Source organism: Panthera pardus, unplaced genomic scaffold (assembly GCF_024362965.1).
Source record: "Panthera pardus isolate Hobbes unplaced genomic scaffold, ASM2436296v1 HiC_scaffold_24, whole genome shotgun sequence".
NCBI lineage: Eukaryota > Metazoa > Chordata > Mammalia > Carnivora > Felidae > Panthera > Panthera pardus.
The window spans coordinates 97,546,017-97,562,172 of NW_026526810.1; the positions used below are offsets into that span (position 1 = coordinate 97,546,017).

The 16,156-nt window shown below is 34.7% G+C and overlaps 1 protein-coding gene across 10 annotated transcripts in view; it reads left to right on the forward strand.

The window, feature by feature from the left end:
- KIAA0586 (KIAA0586 ortholog) overlaps positions 1-16,156 on the forward strand; it is a 115,097-nt gene that overhangs the window by 48,099 nt on the left and 50,842 nt on the right. For all 10 annotated transcript variants that reach the window (XM_019451677.2, XM_019451670.2, XM_019451672.2 and 7 more), the window contains 7 exons: positions 549-742; positions 2,187-2,305; positions 6,429-6,628; positions 10,051-10,210; positions 10,769-10,988; positions 11,523-11,779; positions 13,848-13,924. In XM_019451677.2, the coding sequence (XP_019307222.2) occupies positions 549-742; positions 2,187-2,305; positions 6,429-6,628; positions 10,051-10,210; positions 10,769-10,988; positions 11,523-11,779; positions 13,848-13,924 (1,227 nt within the window). The remainder of the gene's footprint in view (positions 1-548; positions 743-2,186; positions 2,306-6,428; positions 6,629-10,050; positions 10,211-10,768; positions 10,989-11,522; positions 11,780-13,847; positions 13,925-16,156) is intronic.

The window sequence follows — 16,156 nt, forward strand, 5'->3', positions numbered from 1 at the left end:
GTGTAATTTATACATAACAGATACAGTGTACAAGCACTATTTTGTGTACTTTTAAGCATATATTATATTTTCATAATGAAAATTTTAAAAATTTCAGAAGTAAGTCCTTTGATCATGATGTGATGGTACAAATAATGTGTAAGATAACCTACCTACATATGTAAATGTAAATTTTAGTTTCAGAAAGAAGAAGCAGTTATATTTGGAAACATCAGTTTTATTATGGTAATAAATTAATAAATTTATAGAGGGAAATTTTGAAGTGTTTTATGCAGGAATAACCATGTTATCTAATTTGTTTTATGACTGCTTAAAATGAATATTCGGTTTTAAAATAATTATATAATTAAGGGTCTTCAATTTGATCTGTATGACAAATGTGTATATATCATAAATAATATGATACCGCCTAATTAGAAATGCGGTTGATTAATGTAGAAGTGTTGGTTAATTCACTGACATAAGTTCCCTGTCTATACTTGTCACCAGTAAATGTTAAACAGATACAGAAATATTATAGGTTTTATTTTTATTATTATTATTACCAGGAAGAGGAAAAACCCGATGAAATTCCAGAATACTCTGAACCAATTCTGGAGTTTAACAGAAGTGTTAAAGTTGTTTCTACAAAATATAATGGTCCTCCTTTTCCGCCAGTTGTTTCTACTGTTCAGCCCACTACTGATATTCTGGATAAAGTAATTCAGAGAAAAGAAACATTGGAAAATAGCTTAATTCAGTGGTGAGTTTACAGTAGTGTTGGTGTGAACAGAATCGTAGTAGGAAATATAAAGTATTAAGTTTTGGCTGGAAATCTTCCTTGTTTTCTTTTGTTTATTAAACTTTCCTTTGCTACAGTTACTGTAAACTCTTTGATGTGATGTGAGCGTTTTAACTAGTTGTTGAAGGTATTGTTTCTTTTCTTGAATATTTATGTTTTGGCTTTCTATTATGGCAAAAGAGGCTATTGTTAAGTAACAAAAGCCTTAAAAATGTACATATTCTTTTTTCTTTTTTAAGATTTTTTAAAAAGTATAATCTTTATACTCAGTGTGGGCTCCAATTTACAGCCCCAAGATTAAGAGTTACATGCTCCACCAAATGAGCCAGGTGCCTCTGTACATATTCTTTAATCCAGTGATTCACTGCCAGAAATTTATCCTAAGGATATAATTATGGTTCTGCTACTAGACCATACACTACTTAGCACATACAGTGTTTAGTATAAACAAGGCATTATTCTGCTTGTTACTTCTGTAAACTTATGAACTCTGTTTTTATCCTGTTTTTACCTGTGAGAAACCTTAAAGAAGTTATGGAATAAACACCTGAATAGTAATGGTTATCAAGATTAAATTTAGAAGAATATTTAATGAAATTGAAAGATATTAATCAAGAATATTTAGTGATGTTGAAAGATATTAATAATTACAAGACTTCCCTCAAAAATAAATGTGCATAGGAAAAAATTTGAAAAACAATATGCCAAATTGTTAGTTGTGTTTGTCCCTGAATCTGAGATTATGTGTGAGCCTTATCTATTTTTTTAACTTTTACATATATTCTAATTTATCTACAATGAATATCTATTACTTCTTTAATAATAGTTTATATCAGCCTCTTGGCTGCTCTAAAGAAATGTACAGAAGCAGTGTCCTTGTGTTCCCCTTCTTTTTCCTCCTCTTCTTTCTCTACTTCCTAAAAGTGATCTTGGAAATAAATTATCTTAACTTTTAAAGAGGAAAATGACCTGTATCACAGTCTGTATATTTATTTCTTTGAAGAGGGGGCAGCTGGACTTCTTTTCTAATTCTTATCTTGTGTGGTTTTATATGGGTGCTTTCCAAGTAGGGAACCCAACATTTTAGGTACAGGATATGTCAGATAATTCTTGACCTATACTTTATTATGACTTTAGGAGGTCTGTTAAACTTTTCATTAGAGTAATCTGAAAGTTCATTAAATCAAATTTAAAGCTATCTCCCACATGGAGATTCTGTTTCATGTGGTTTATTTTGCTAGGAGACATATTTGATTTATTTCTTCTCTCCAGATTCAACTTTCAGAATCACTACTTTCATATGTAAATGTTAGTGTCCATGGGTAAAGTTTATTTTTAAGGGTGGTATTTCTAACACTTCATACATTTCAATCAAATTTAGGAATCCTCAACTTTTATCCCCCAGGGTAGAACAAGAAATAATGTCAAGAATTATCTCTGGGCTCTTTCCAATCCAACAACAGTCCATAGCTAATGTCAGTGCTTCAGTCAGTGAGGCAAGTGAACCATTGACTTCTGACATAGGTAAGTGAAATGGAATCTTTTAAATTTTTTTGTTATTAAAGGGTAAAACCTTCAAGTCGTGGATTTATGTATCTTAGAGGTCAAGTAGTCTTCAGCTGACAAAAGATAAGCTCTTCCTTCTAATAATCCCTTCCCTGTTCTCTGTAGTGGAGGTTCTCTCATCCCCTTATTTCATACTGCAGCATTCAGATTATTATTATTATTATTGTTCCACCCCTCCATCCCTCCTACCCCAAATCTCTCTATTATTTCCCATAGCACTTTGTATATATCTTTGTTATGGAATTACCAGATTGGATTATGATTGGTGTACATATCTGCCTCACTTACTAGACTATAAATTACTCAGGATTACGGATGTTTCTCCTTTAGTGCCTAGCCTCTGACTGACACCTAATAAGACTTTAGGTATTCACTAAATGGATAAATGAGCCGCTTTCTTTATGGAACCTATATCATTCTCTTCTTCGTATTCTCCTTCCTCTTCCTTTTCTTCTGTCTTCTTCCCTTCCTTCTTCTTCCTTTTCCTCCTCCCCCTCTTCCCCTGATCTTCTGCCTCGTTTTCTATCAGCTTTTTTGAGGTATAGTTTACTTGCCATAAAATTCACCAATTCTGAGTGTACAGTTTGATGAGTTTTGATAAAAGAACACTACTGTACATTAGCCACATAATCATGATGTAGAAAAACACATCATTCCAAAAAGTTCCCTCGTTGCCACTTTATAGTCCATTCCTAACTCCTTTCCATGCCTCCTGGGCCCTAACAACCACTGATCTGCCTTCTATTACTGTATTTTTGCCTTTTCTAGATTTTTATATGTATGTTAACATACAGTAGGTTGTTTTTTGTGTCTGCCCTTATTTAGCATCATGCTTGACAATCACATTTTATGTATGTAGTAATATTACATTATATGGCTGTAACATAATTTGTTAATCAATTTACTAGTTGATGGAAATTTGTAGTCTTTTAGTTTGGGGCTATTATAAATAAAGCTCTGATGTGGATATTTCCAAGCATATTTTTTAGATACATCTTTTAATTTCCCTTGGTCATATGGCAAATAGATGTTTAACTTTGTAAGAAACTACTAAATGTCTTTAGAGAGGCTGTTTTAGTTTGCATTCCCAACCAGCAGTGTTTCAGCGCTCCACTCACTCCACATCCTCACCACCACTGGGTCTTGTTAGTGTTTTTAATTATGGACATTCTGTAAGTATGTAGAGATAGCTCATTGTGATTTTTATGCGCATTTCCCTAATGACTGATGATGTACATTGTTTCATGTGCTTATTTGCCATGTCTATACTCACTTGGGTGAAATGTCTTTTTAAATCTTTTGCCCATTTTTAAGTTGAGTTTTGTGTTCTTCCTGTTAGTGAGTTGTAGAAGTTCTTTATTTGTTCTGGATACAAGTCCTTTGTTGGATATATTTTGCAAATATGTTCTCCTAGTTTATCTTGCCTTTTTGTTTTCTCAACATTATCTTTTGAAAACCAAAAGGTTAATTTTGATGAATTTTAATTTATCAACTTTCCTTTTATAGTTTGTGGTTTTTTTGGTGTATTACTTATGAATCTTTCTCAAGATCAGTAAGCTTTTCTCTCCTATCTTTTCTTCCAGAAAATGTATGGCTTCAGACTATACATTTAGTTCTATGGTACATTTTGAGTTAATTTTGATCCCTACTTTATACCATATACAAAGATTTTTTTTTTCAGTATATGGAAGTCTAATGTTACTAGCATTATTTGTTGAAAAGATTATCCTTTCCCTGATGAATTGCCTTGACACTTTTGCTGAAAATCTGTTGGCTAAATATGTATGAATCTGTGTCTAGGCTTTCTATTCTGTCCCTTGATATGCAAGTCCATTTTTATGTCAATAACACACATTATTGTAATTTATTATTTTTTTATTAATATGAAATTTCTTGTCAAATTTGTTTCCATACAACACCCAGTGCTCATCCCAACAGGTGCCCATTGTAATTTAAAAATAAGTCTTGAAATTGGATTGTGTAAATTCTCCAACTTTGTTGTTCTTCTTTTTTAAACATTCCTATATATTATTACCTCTTTTTTTCCCTCTTCTCTCTCATCCAGAATTACCTACTTTTCTTCCTCCATAGACTAGACTGTCTTTTAACTGCCTAAATCCTAGACTTGAGTCCATATTTACAGCTTTTACTTTCTCACTGCCACTTTGTCTTTAGTCCTTACAGAGCTTTCTGCCCTTCCCCTAATGAAACTCCTCTCTCACAGAATTTGATTGTTAAGAATAACCTTTTTTCCAAATTCTTATCTTCCTACGTGGCTCTAGCATGAGCACTCTCGACCACCTCTAATTCTTCAAATGTCCTCCTCGTTTTGGTTTCTTAGAATCTATTCTGTTCTTGTTCCTCCCACCTTTTTTATTTCTCTAGGACTTTATTCCTCATCTTTTTCTTCCTGTTACTTGAATAAAAATTTTCCCTAAGTTTCTGTGCTGTGTCTTCTTTCTTTTCTGTGGTTTTTTTTTTTTTTTCCAGTCTCTTTTTGCCATTTGTTACCCTTGGTCAGTTGATGATTCCTAAGCCACACATCTAGGCTGCGAGCTTGCAGTTTGGTTTGTTGATGAACATTCTACTTGATGCTCCACTGGCATCTCAAACTTGACGTATCCCAAATGTATCTCATTTTTCTAACCCGACCTGCTCTTTCTTTGTTTCTGTTTACATTAATACAGAATTTTCTAACTTCACTCCACACAACTGATTGTTGCATTTGGCTAATTCTTCCTGTTTAGTATAATTTGAATGCTTCCTCCACTGCTACCACCCCAGGTTTTCTTTCATCACTTTTTGGAAGGAAGAAAAAAATGACCAACAAAGTTATCCAGGAAATTTGTTTTCCTGGATGAAAATCTTAAAATTTCCAAACTGGATTTTTAGATCCTACTGTTTTCTATTTAAAAGCATATGTGTTTGTTTTTGTTTTGCCTACATCTGGGTAGGGCTTTTGGCTTTTATAACAGAGATGTTCTGATTTCTGGTCATGCTAAAACAATAAATTAAGAGAACTGAAAAGATATATCTACATATACTGCCAAATATAAATTTGAAATTTGACAATCTTTAATATGGTAACTATAGAGTAAATTGCTGTTACTTGTCCCTCAACAAATGATCCTAAAACACCTGTACTCACTTTTTAGGGAATTCTGGATATTGCTGCCTTAGTTGTACTAATTAAGAAGTTCTCTTTGGAGAGATGACATCTCCATCAAATTGTATAGATCATTGTTTACATGTTCTCTACACAGAGCTTTAGAAATATACCCACTTTAAATCTAGTAAAGTCTGTTAAGGAAGTTTTTTACTGCATTTTATGAACATTTTTACAAATGAAAAGTATTACCTATTTGGAATATTAATATGCCTACCTATATAGCTTCTGATATCAAGCATGTAAACCACTATACAAGTTTGAGTAGGTTTAGTCTGTAGTGCTGGTAACTGATGTATCTGAAACTATAAAGAAGGAAGGTTTGTTTTCATATTTATAAGGCAGCTACTGTTTCTCTAAAATCCCCCAAAGTCATTGTGTCTTTGTGTTTTGGCCAAGATCTGTCATAGGGTTTCCTGTTACCCTACCCTTGGAAATAAATGTGAGTTGTTTTCAGATGAGAACATTTAAGTGACTGCAAATCCTTTCCATCACTAAATTCTGAAGTGGTAGGGAAGAGGCCATGTGAGTAAAGTTTTCACCTGGGTGTTTTCCTCACTCTTTTGATTTGTTTAGAAAGGATGTTCATTATGTAAGTTGTCATCTTAGTCTCTTTTGTAATAAATAATTTTGTATTTTCATTTTTATTCTTCCTCCTACCCCCTTAAACACAGATGTTTGCATCTTTAAATTTTTTTTTAATTTAAATTTTAGTTAACATACAGTATAATATTGGTTTCAGAAGTAGAATTCATCACTTATATATAACACCCAGTGTGTATCTCTAAAATTTTAAGAATTAAGATTTGGATTGCAGGTATGTTTCTTACATGCTTATTTTGAAATTCTTTCTTTTTTTTTTTTTTTTTTTTTTTTTTTTTTTTTTTTTTTTTTTTTTTTTTTTTTTTTTTTTAGTGGAAGGAACAAGCAATGGTGTCCTCCAGCTTTTTGTTGATGCTGGGGTTCCTCTGAATTCAGACATGATTAGCCATTTTGTGAACGAAGCTCTTGCTGAGACCATTGCTGTCATGCTGGGTGATAGAGAAGCAAAAAAGCAAGGGCCTGCTGCCCCAAGTGTTTCTGGAGATGTTTCAACAAGCAACACATACTTGCCGGTAGGAGTGACTTCCTTTCATGACTTGGGAGTCCTGGGGAATTTTTGATACGTCTCTTAAAAACCAGTAAGATGGGAGTGCCCGTGTGGCTCATTCGGTTGAGGATCTTGACTCTTGATTTCAGCTCAGGTTGTGATCTCATGGTTCGTGACTTTGAGCCCTGTGTTGGGCTCTGCACTGACAGCACAAAGCCTGCTTGGGATTCTCTGTCTCCCTCTTTCTCTCCCCCTCCCCTGCTTGCTCGCTCACGCTCTCTCTCTCAAAAATAAATAAATAAACATTAAAAAAAATACCATGGACAAATTGTAAATTAGGTGTTGTAATAAGATTATAGTTTGTGGTGGAGATTGATTTTTTGTTGTTGCTATGGTATTATAGTAATATTTTCCCCAGGATTGTATTTTAAAAACTTTTAAATCTATAGAAAAGTTGAAAGTATGATACAATGAAAATCTGTATACTTTCTACCTAGTAGTTACCAATTGATAACTTTTTTTTATTTTGAGAGAAAGAGAGCAAGCCGAGGAGGGGCAGAGAAAGAGAATCCCAAGCAGGCTCTGTACTGACAGCACAGATGTGGGGCTCAAACGCACAAACCATGAGATCACGACCTGAGCTGAAATCAAGGGTTGGACGCTTAACCGACTGAGCCACCCAAGAGCTCCCGATTGATAACTTTTTGACATGTTTTATCTGTCTTTATATGTTACATACTCTTTAAAAATCATTTGAAAGTTGCAGGTATCATGACACTTTACTTCTGATCATCAGCAATATCTCAAAAAGAAGATACTTTCTTACATAATCAAAATGCCATCATCATACTCCTGAAGAAATTTAACATTGATATGTTAATACTATGTAATTTAGAGTCCATATTCAAATCTCCCTATTGTTCCAAAATAACCTTTATAGGATTTTTTTTTTTTTGATTCAAGATATAGCCAATGGTCACATGTTGCTTTTGGTTATTATATAAACTGATATTTTTAATCTTTAAAATAAAATATAGTTTATGTTCTTTTGTTGTTGTTTGTTTCATCAGCCATACTGTTAGTTTCTAATCTATTATAGCAACATGGAATTATACATGTTATATATATATATGGACTCTATACTACTATCAGCTGTTTAAAACTTTATAGTCACTTCTGATTTCATAGATCATGAGGGCATCATTTTATATAGGTGAAACATTTAAACTAAGTCATTTGAGGTATAAACATGAAGTTACAGGGGCGCCTGGGCAGCTCAGTCAATTAAGTGTCTGACTCTTGATTTCGGCCCAGGTCATGATCTGTGGTTTGGGAGTTCAAGCCTTGAGTCGGGCTCTGTACTGACAGTGCAAAGCCTGCTTGGGATTCTCTTTCTTTCCCTCTCTCTCTGCCTCTCCCCTGCACACACACATGTACGTGCTCTCTCTCTCTTGAAAAAACAGCATAAAGTTACATATTTGAATTTTATGGAGATGGTATAATGTAATTGATGTGATGTGATTATGCACGAGATTAGGTACATACTTTGGGTTTGCGCTTTCTTAGTTCATTGGTAATGCAAGCAGTGCAGATGTTGTTGGGGTTATGGTTTTCTCTGTACTAATTACACTGGTTTGCTTTCTGCCTGTATGCTGCATATACTCTCATGAGGGTGATTGAATGAGAAAATGTAGAAAAATCAGTGTAAATAGGCAGTATATACAGTTGTTAAGAGCATGGACTTTGGTGCTGGGAAGATCTGAATTTGAACCCTCAGCTCTGTTACTTTAGTCTCAAGTATTATAGAGAAAATGCATAGAGTTCAAATGACCAAGACTTTATCAGAAATCTTTTTACTATCTAGGAGGGCAGGCTCCCTTCCACCACTGCCATATTGTTCATTATCTTCAGAATTGTCATGGCTTTTCTTGGCCTTTGATCTTCCAAATATACATTAAAATTTAGCTTTTAAAAGATTTTGTTGGTATTTTTATGGGAATTGATCCAGTTTTGATTGGTTTTATTTGGAGAGACTTGTATCTTTATCATACTATTATCTTTTTAGCCAAGATTTTGTGGAAGATATAGTGAGATGATGAATGAAAATAGCTTAATCTTGTGTCTAGAATTTGGTACTCAATAACTGTTTATCATCATTATCCATTACTAATACTAGTAGAATACCTTGAGATCCTCTCATGATGATGGTCAAGTGGCATTATATTTGAAAACAGTGCATTTGTTGCTGTAGTTTTATGCAGCCAAGAAGAAAAAAAAAACAGTGTATTTCTTTCATTTAAAAATAAAAGTTGAGAATATGCTAATTATTAAGCAGTGCTGTAGAATTTTTAATACACTTTGTGGTTTCTAAATTGTATATCAATTTTCAACTCAGAGTACAGAATAAAGGCTAATTACCCTCCTATATAAGGATGTTTTAGAATGAGGAGAAAAAGACAGTGTATTAAAAAAATAGGTAAAAGACATGTCTAGATAGTTCACACACAGAAAAGAAATACAAATGGCCCATATACATATAAAAAGGCGGTCAATATCATTGATAATAAGAAAAAAAAATCACCGAAACCTCATTTCTACTGATTATATTGGTAAAACTCTGAAAGTTTGATAATGCCATTGTGTAGAAAACTTTGGGGAAATGGGAATTCTCATATCTTCTTGTGATTAGTGCACAATAACATAACCCTGTAGAGGGAAATTTGGCAATATGTATTCAAATAAAAAATGCAGTTAACCCTTTAAACAGCAGTCCCACTTTTAGGAAATTGTTCTGTCGATAATCTGTAGACATGATTTAAGTCAAGATTATGTTTGATGACTCAGGGGAAGGGAACTAGGTGGACGGGACATGGCTAGGAAAGGAGATTTAATACTCATTATCTTTCTTGTGTACTTTTTTGAATTGTGACCCATTTGAATGATTACACATTTAACAAATCAATTTTAAAGTGTTTACTTTTTTCTTCCCCGGTATTTCTATCTCCATATTGTCTTCATTTCAACCCCCCCTACTTTTTTTTTATCCTTCCATTGCTTTTTACAGGCTGTGATCTTTTGTGCTAAAAAGCTGCTCTTGATATCTTGTCAGTTAAAATGCTTCCTTTCTGTTACATGGCCTACCCAGCTTTTGTTTGCACTTGATCTTCAGCTGTATATTCAGCTGTGTCTTCCTATCAATATTAGAAGAGCGAGCTTCTGATTTCTTTGGGGCCTACTTCAGAGTCAGAGCTATTTTAATGGCCTGAGGCTTTCTGCAGGCTAGTCTTGAAACTTAGCAGCTAGAAGAAGTTCAAGAGCCAGGGAAGTTAGGGCTCCATTTCTTCCCCTCCATTTAAATTCTGTTAATCTCTAAATGAGCTTATTGCATTGTTTTACATTACCTTTATATGGGTGATTATAAGCACCATTTGTCTTGTTTTATTTTAGGCAAGAGTGTGTACCCCAGTGCCTACCCCACAACCAACTCCTCCTCGTTCACCTTCATCACCTCCTAAGGAGAGTGTGTTGGTAAAAACTCCAGATTCTTCTCCCTATGATTCAGATCATGATTTAGCTATTCCTGTGAAAGAAATATTTGCTGAAAAAGGTAGAAACCTTATTTCTATAACTTAGTTTTAATCTAATAACTACTAAATAAGATTTCATGGTTTATTTTATGTTTTATGGATTAATATGTACATACCTACTGTTTACTAGGTTTTAGTAAATCATTTTTTCTTGTAAAGAGACAAAGAAATTGGTTTCTTAATTTCCTAGTGGTACCTGGCTGGCTCAGTCAGTAGAGCATGCAACTCTTGATCTCAGGGTCGTGAGTTTGAGCCCCATGTTGGGCAAAGAAATTACTTAAAAAAAACAAAAACAAAAAACTATTTAAAAAAAGAGTATATTATCTAATGCACACTTATACTGCTTTTAAGTTCATGGTAGTATTAAAAGTGATATCTTTTCAAGATTGTTTTCTTATCCTTTACTAAATAAACCTGGGAATTTTCCCATTATTAGCCATTATTATTATTATTAATTATTATCATCATTATTTGTATGCCAAAATATTAAGAGATTCCTGAAACAACGTATCTTGCCTTCCTATGGAGTGTTTATTGACTTTTATCTTTTCCTTTCTCTTTAAACAAAAAATCTTTAGGAAATGATATGTCTGCCATCACACTTGTTAATACTCCAACAGTTACTCCTGCTACTACACCTCCTCCTGCAGCAGCTCTTACCCCAACTTTGTCAGAGATTTCCATTGAGAAATTGAAGATCTCAGGCCCAGGGCGTCCTAAGCCATGGAGTGATGGAGACCTGCCCCTGGAAGAAGAGAATCCTAACTCTCTTCAAGAAGAACTTCACCCAAGAGCTATGTAAATGATAACATATTTACTTTCAGTAACTGCATTTCATCTTAAGTTGACATATGTGACCCATTAAAAACATCAGAAATGATAAATGAAGTTTTATAAACCATAAGCTACTTTATACTTTAGTAGAAAGAAGTTTCATAAACTTCAAGTTTTTAAAAAATTCACCAAATTTATTTATACCTTCAATTATCATTTTAAAAGATCTTTTTATGAAACAGATTAAAGGTATATATTGTTATAATATTGTTAGTAAAATAGAAAATGATTTCTCCCCAGAGTGAATGAATCTTCATTTACAATGACCAGTTAACTTTTATATCACCTTGTAAATTTGTCGTAGAGATGGTACAACTTTCAAGATGGCCTATGATTAAAGCATGAAAACAATTTTGGAAAAATAAATCTTGGTAATTACAGTAGTGCAGATTATAGAAATACTTTGCTAAAGGAGCTCTTTGAATCTGTTTTTTATATAAAAATTAATATAGGCTTTCAGTGACCTAATAAGTTCACAATATGTCTTTTTCTTCTTAGTGTAATGTCTGTGGCCAAGGATGAAGAACCTGAGAGTGTGGATTTCCCTGCTCAGCCTGCACCCCCAGAACCTCCAGTTCCTTTTATGCCACTTTCTGCTGCCACCAATGTCCCTTCCCTCATACAGATGCCAGCTTCTGATTCATCAACAACTGAGAGCAGCTTGAGTATTACTGTCACTGAAACTGAGACTTTAGATAGACCCCTCTCTGAAGGAGAGATTTTACTTAACTGTGGTCAAAAAATGGCTCCCAAGAGTAAGTTAACTTGTATCAATTGATTTCACTGGTTAGATTATGATAATTCCCAAGTAATAGTTTTCTGTGTCAAGTCTTTTTTCTTAATTTTCAAGATTAAACATGGTATAATAGAAAGAATATGGACTCTGCAAGTTAACTCTTCTGTGCCTTAACTTCAGAAAGTAAAATCTTGGTCATAAATCTCACCTTCCAGAAATAATACCACTCTTAATAGTTTGAAATATACCCTTCCAGTCTTTTTCTTTTCTATTGCATATGTAGATACCTAAATACATGTGTATGTGTATTTTTAGCTTTAAAAATAGAATCATACTATATAAATTGTTTTTAAACCTGCATTTTTTTTAACCTAATAATATATCGTGGACATCTTTCTATATCAACACATGTAGCTGTACCTCAGTTTTTTAGTTGTGTGTAGTCTGTTAAAACAATGCCATGGTGGTCGGCATGTAGATTGTTTTCAATGTTTCCATATTATACAGGACTCTCTGATGACCCTTCTTACACACATACACATATGTGTGTACACTTAGTACACTTTGTACACCTATTTGATAATTTCCATAGAATACATGCCTAGAGGGACACGTTAGGTGGCTCAGTTGGTTAAATGATGGACTGGCTCAGGTCATGATCTCGTGGTTCCTGAGTTCAAGCCCCATGTTGGGCTCTGTGCTGACAGCTCAGAGCCTGGAGCCTGCTTTGGATTCTGTGCCTCCCAATCTCTCTTCACCTCCCCCACTTGTGTTCTGTCTCCCTCTCTCTCTCAGAAATAAATAAACATTTAAAAAAAATTTTTTTTAGGGGTACCTGGGTGGCTCAGTTGGTTGAGCGACCGACTTTGGCTCAGGTCATGATCTCGCAGTTTGTGAGTTCGAGCCCCATGTCGGGTTCTGTGCTGACAGCTCAGAGCCTGGAGCCTACTTCAAATTCTGTGTCTCCCCCTCTCTCTACCCCTCCCCTGCTCACTCTCTGTGTCTCTCTGTCTTTCAATAATAAATAAATGTTAAAAAATAAATAAGTAAATAAATTTTTTTAAAAAGAATACATGCCTAGAGGTGCCTGGCTGGCTCAGTTGGTTAAGCATCCAACTCTTTTTTTTTTTTTTTTTTAAGTTTATTTTGAGAGAGAGAAACAGCATGAGCAGGGGAGGGGCAGGGAGAGAGAGAGAGAGAGAGAGAGAAAGAGAATCTCAAGCAGGCTCCACACTGTCAACACGGAGCCTGATGTGGGCCTCGAACTCACAAACCTCAAGCTCATGACCTGAGCTGAAACCAAGAGTCAGATGCTTAACTGACTTAGCCACCCAGGTGCCCCAAGCATCTGACTCTTGATTTCAGCTCGGGTCATGATTTCACGGTTCATGGGATTGAGCCCTGCATCAATCAAATATTAAAATAAAAACTTTTAAATAAATAATAAAAAAAAAAGAATACAAACCTAGAAGTGGAATTGCTAAAGCAGAGTATGCACCTTTAAAATACTGATACATTAAAAAAAAAAAAATACTGATACATTGCCAACTTGTTCTTTAGAAAGGTTACTCAGTTTTTTGTTTGTTTTTAATGTTTATTTATTTTGAGATGGTGAGAGAGTGAGCAGTGAAGGGACAGAGAGAGAGAGAGATGAAGAGAGAAAAAATACCAAGCAGGCTCCATGCTGCCAGCACAGAGCCTGATGCGAGGCTTGAACCTACGAACTATGAGATCATGAACTGAGCCAAAATTAAGAGTTGTGCACTTAACTGACTGAGCCACCCAGGGGCCCTGAAAGGTTAATCAGTTTTTAATTTTAATCCATTTTAATTACTTCAGTAGTATTTAAGAGTGCCTCTCAATTTCAAGTGTCTCAAGTTATGACCAGTTGGTAGGTAAAACAAAAATCTCATCTTTGTTATAAAATATACTTAAAAAAAAAAACTGGTGAGATTGAGTAGCTTGTGAATTATTATTTAAGAGCAGTATTTTTATTGTATAAGTTTAAATGTAATGGCTTTATGGTCAGATTATTTACTGAATTTATGTTTCTTCTGTTTTCTGAATTTTTATGTTGTAATTTCTAGTTTTAGGAGATGGACGGCTGTGTCTGACAAACCTAAACGATAGCTTATCCAGTACTCTGCATGATGCCCTTGAAATGGTAAGAAATTATCGCCGCCCCCCCCACCATTGAATTCTGACACAGAGTATTTTGATACACTTGTTGCCATTGATTAGGGTTTTTATCAAATATTTGAGTTATAAGTATAAAATTTAACAGAATATCCACGAAGGAATTTAAGATTTCTTGCACATTTCATTATCATATTTGCACATTTAATTATCATAATTGTGAGAATGAAAAGAAAACTATTAATCTCCGTGGCTCCAGTAGTTCAAAAATACACAGGTAATGTAATTATATGATGAAAATCTAGCTCAGTACAAATTGTCATATGGATATATTGCCTTTACAATATTTCAAACAAGATATTATCTGTTTAAACCAGCTTTCTTACAATATATTTGTTATTTTCCCCTAACGAGGATTATAATTCTTTGCGCTAAAAATAATTCAATTCATTGGCATAAGAAAAAGAAACTGAAATAGGACACAGTGGGTGGTACCATCACTTCCTAGTTATTACATAGCACTATGGAATAAAAAATAGGCATTGAAAAATATATTATTATAATTATTACAATATGTGTAATATCAATTCATATTATATGTAATATCAATTATCACATACATAAATATCATACAGAAATGATAATAGGAACTTTCTTTTGAAATACTATGATGGAATAGAAATCTTTCCTTTTTATATATATTTTCAGCAATCTAAGCAAGGACAGGTAGTTGTACTCAACTCTCATCTATGTTTATCTATAGCCTTTGCTAAGCATTGCTGATATTGTTGCTCTTTTTTTTTTTAAAGTTTGATGATTTTGGACATATGTATACATCTGTAAAGCCATTAGTGCAATCAAGATAATGGCTATATCCTCATCCATCATTCCCCAAAGTGTCCTCATGCCCTTTTGTAATCCCTCCTCCTCATCTCCTATGAGTCCTCTCATCCACCACGTCTACCACAACTGTTGGTCTGCTTTCTGTAACTGTAGATTAGTTTGCATTTTCCAAAACAACAGAAATGGATATCTTTTTTTCCTGGTTGCTTTAACTCAGTATCATTATTTTGAGATTCATCTGTATTATAGTGTGTATCATAGTTCATTCCCTTTTTTTTTTCTTTTTTCTTTTCTTTGTTGAGAGAGAGTGTGAGGTGAGAGAGGGAAGAGGGAGAGGGAATCTTAAGCAGGCTCCGTGCTCAGCACAGAACCCGGCACAGGGCTCAGTCTCACCACTGTGAGATCATGACCTGAGCCAAAATCAAGAGTCGGATGCTTAGCTGATTGAACCACCCAGTCACCCCTATTGGGGTGAACTATTGTTCATTCCTTTTTATTGCTGAGTAGTAATATGTTGGATGGTTGTACCACAACTTTTCCATTTACCTGTCACTGGACATTTGGATTTATTCCAGGTTTGACTATCACAAATAAAGCATCTATAAACATCTGTGTATAAGTTTTGTATGGACATATGCTTTCATTTCTCTTGGGCAAATACCTAGGAGTGGAATGGATGGATAATGTGGTAGGTGTATGGTAAAATTTTTAAGAAAAGCTGTTTAATTTGATCTGCTAATTTTTTTTTTTTTTAACATTTATTTATTTTCAAAAGACAGAGAGACAGAGTGCGAGTGGGGGAGGGGCAGAGAGCGAGAGGGAGATAAAGAACAGGAAGCAGCCTCCAGGCTCTCAGCTGTCAGCACAGAGCCCAGCACGGGGCTCAAACCCACCAACAGTGAGATCATGACCTGAGCTGAAGTCAGATGGTTAACCAACTGAGCCACCCAGGTGCCCCTGATCTGCTAAAATTTTGTGTTGACTTTTTCGCATCCATGTTTTATAGGAATTACATTTTACAGGAATTTGCAAAGAGTTTTGGACTTTGCTCAAACATATAGTTAAGTTACCTAAAGACAGTTTTTACCCTTTTGAGTCTTGTTTTGAAGATTCATTGGGCAGGACCAGAGCAGTACTCACTCCCCACTTTGGAGGCAAGACCCTTCTATGCACTCCAACCAGTGCCTTAAATGTAGTTTCCCAGCCCGCCTGGTGGGAACAGCTGTTATTCCAACCTGTGTACACGCCCTGGGCACTATTAGAGCCAATCGTTTCTCATGTGTTTGTTCATCTAGCCTCATGTGGTTACCCTGCATGCATGTGCTGATCAGTATTTAGTGCTCCAAGGGCACCCTCTGCAGATCTCCAGAGTTCTCTCCCTGTGCAGCTTTCACTTTTCTGGTAGCCTGTCTTATGA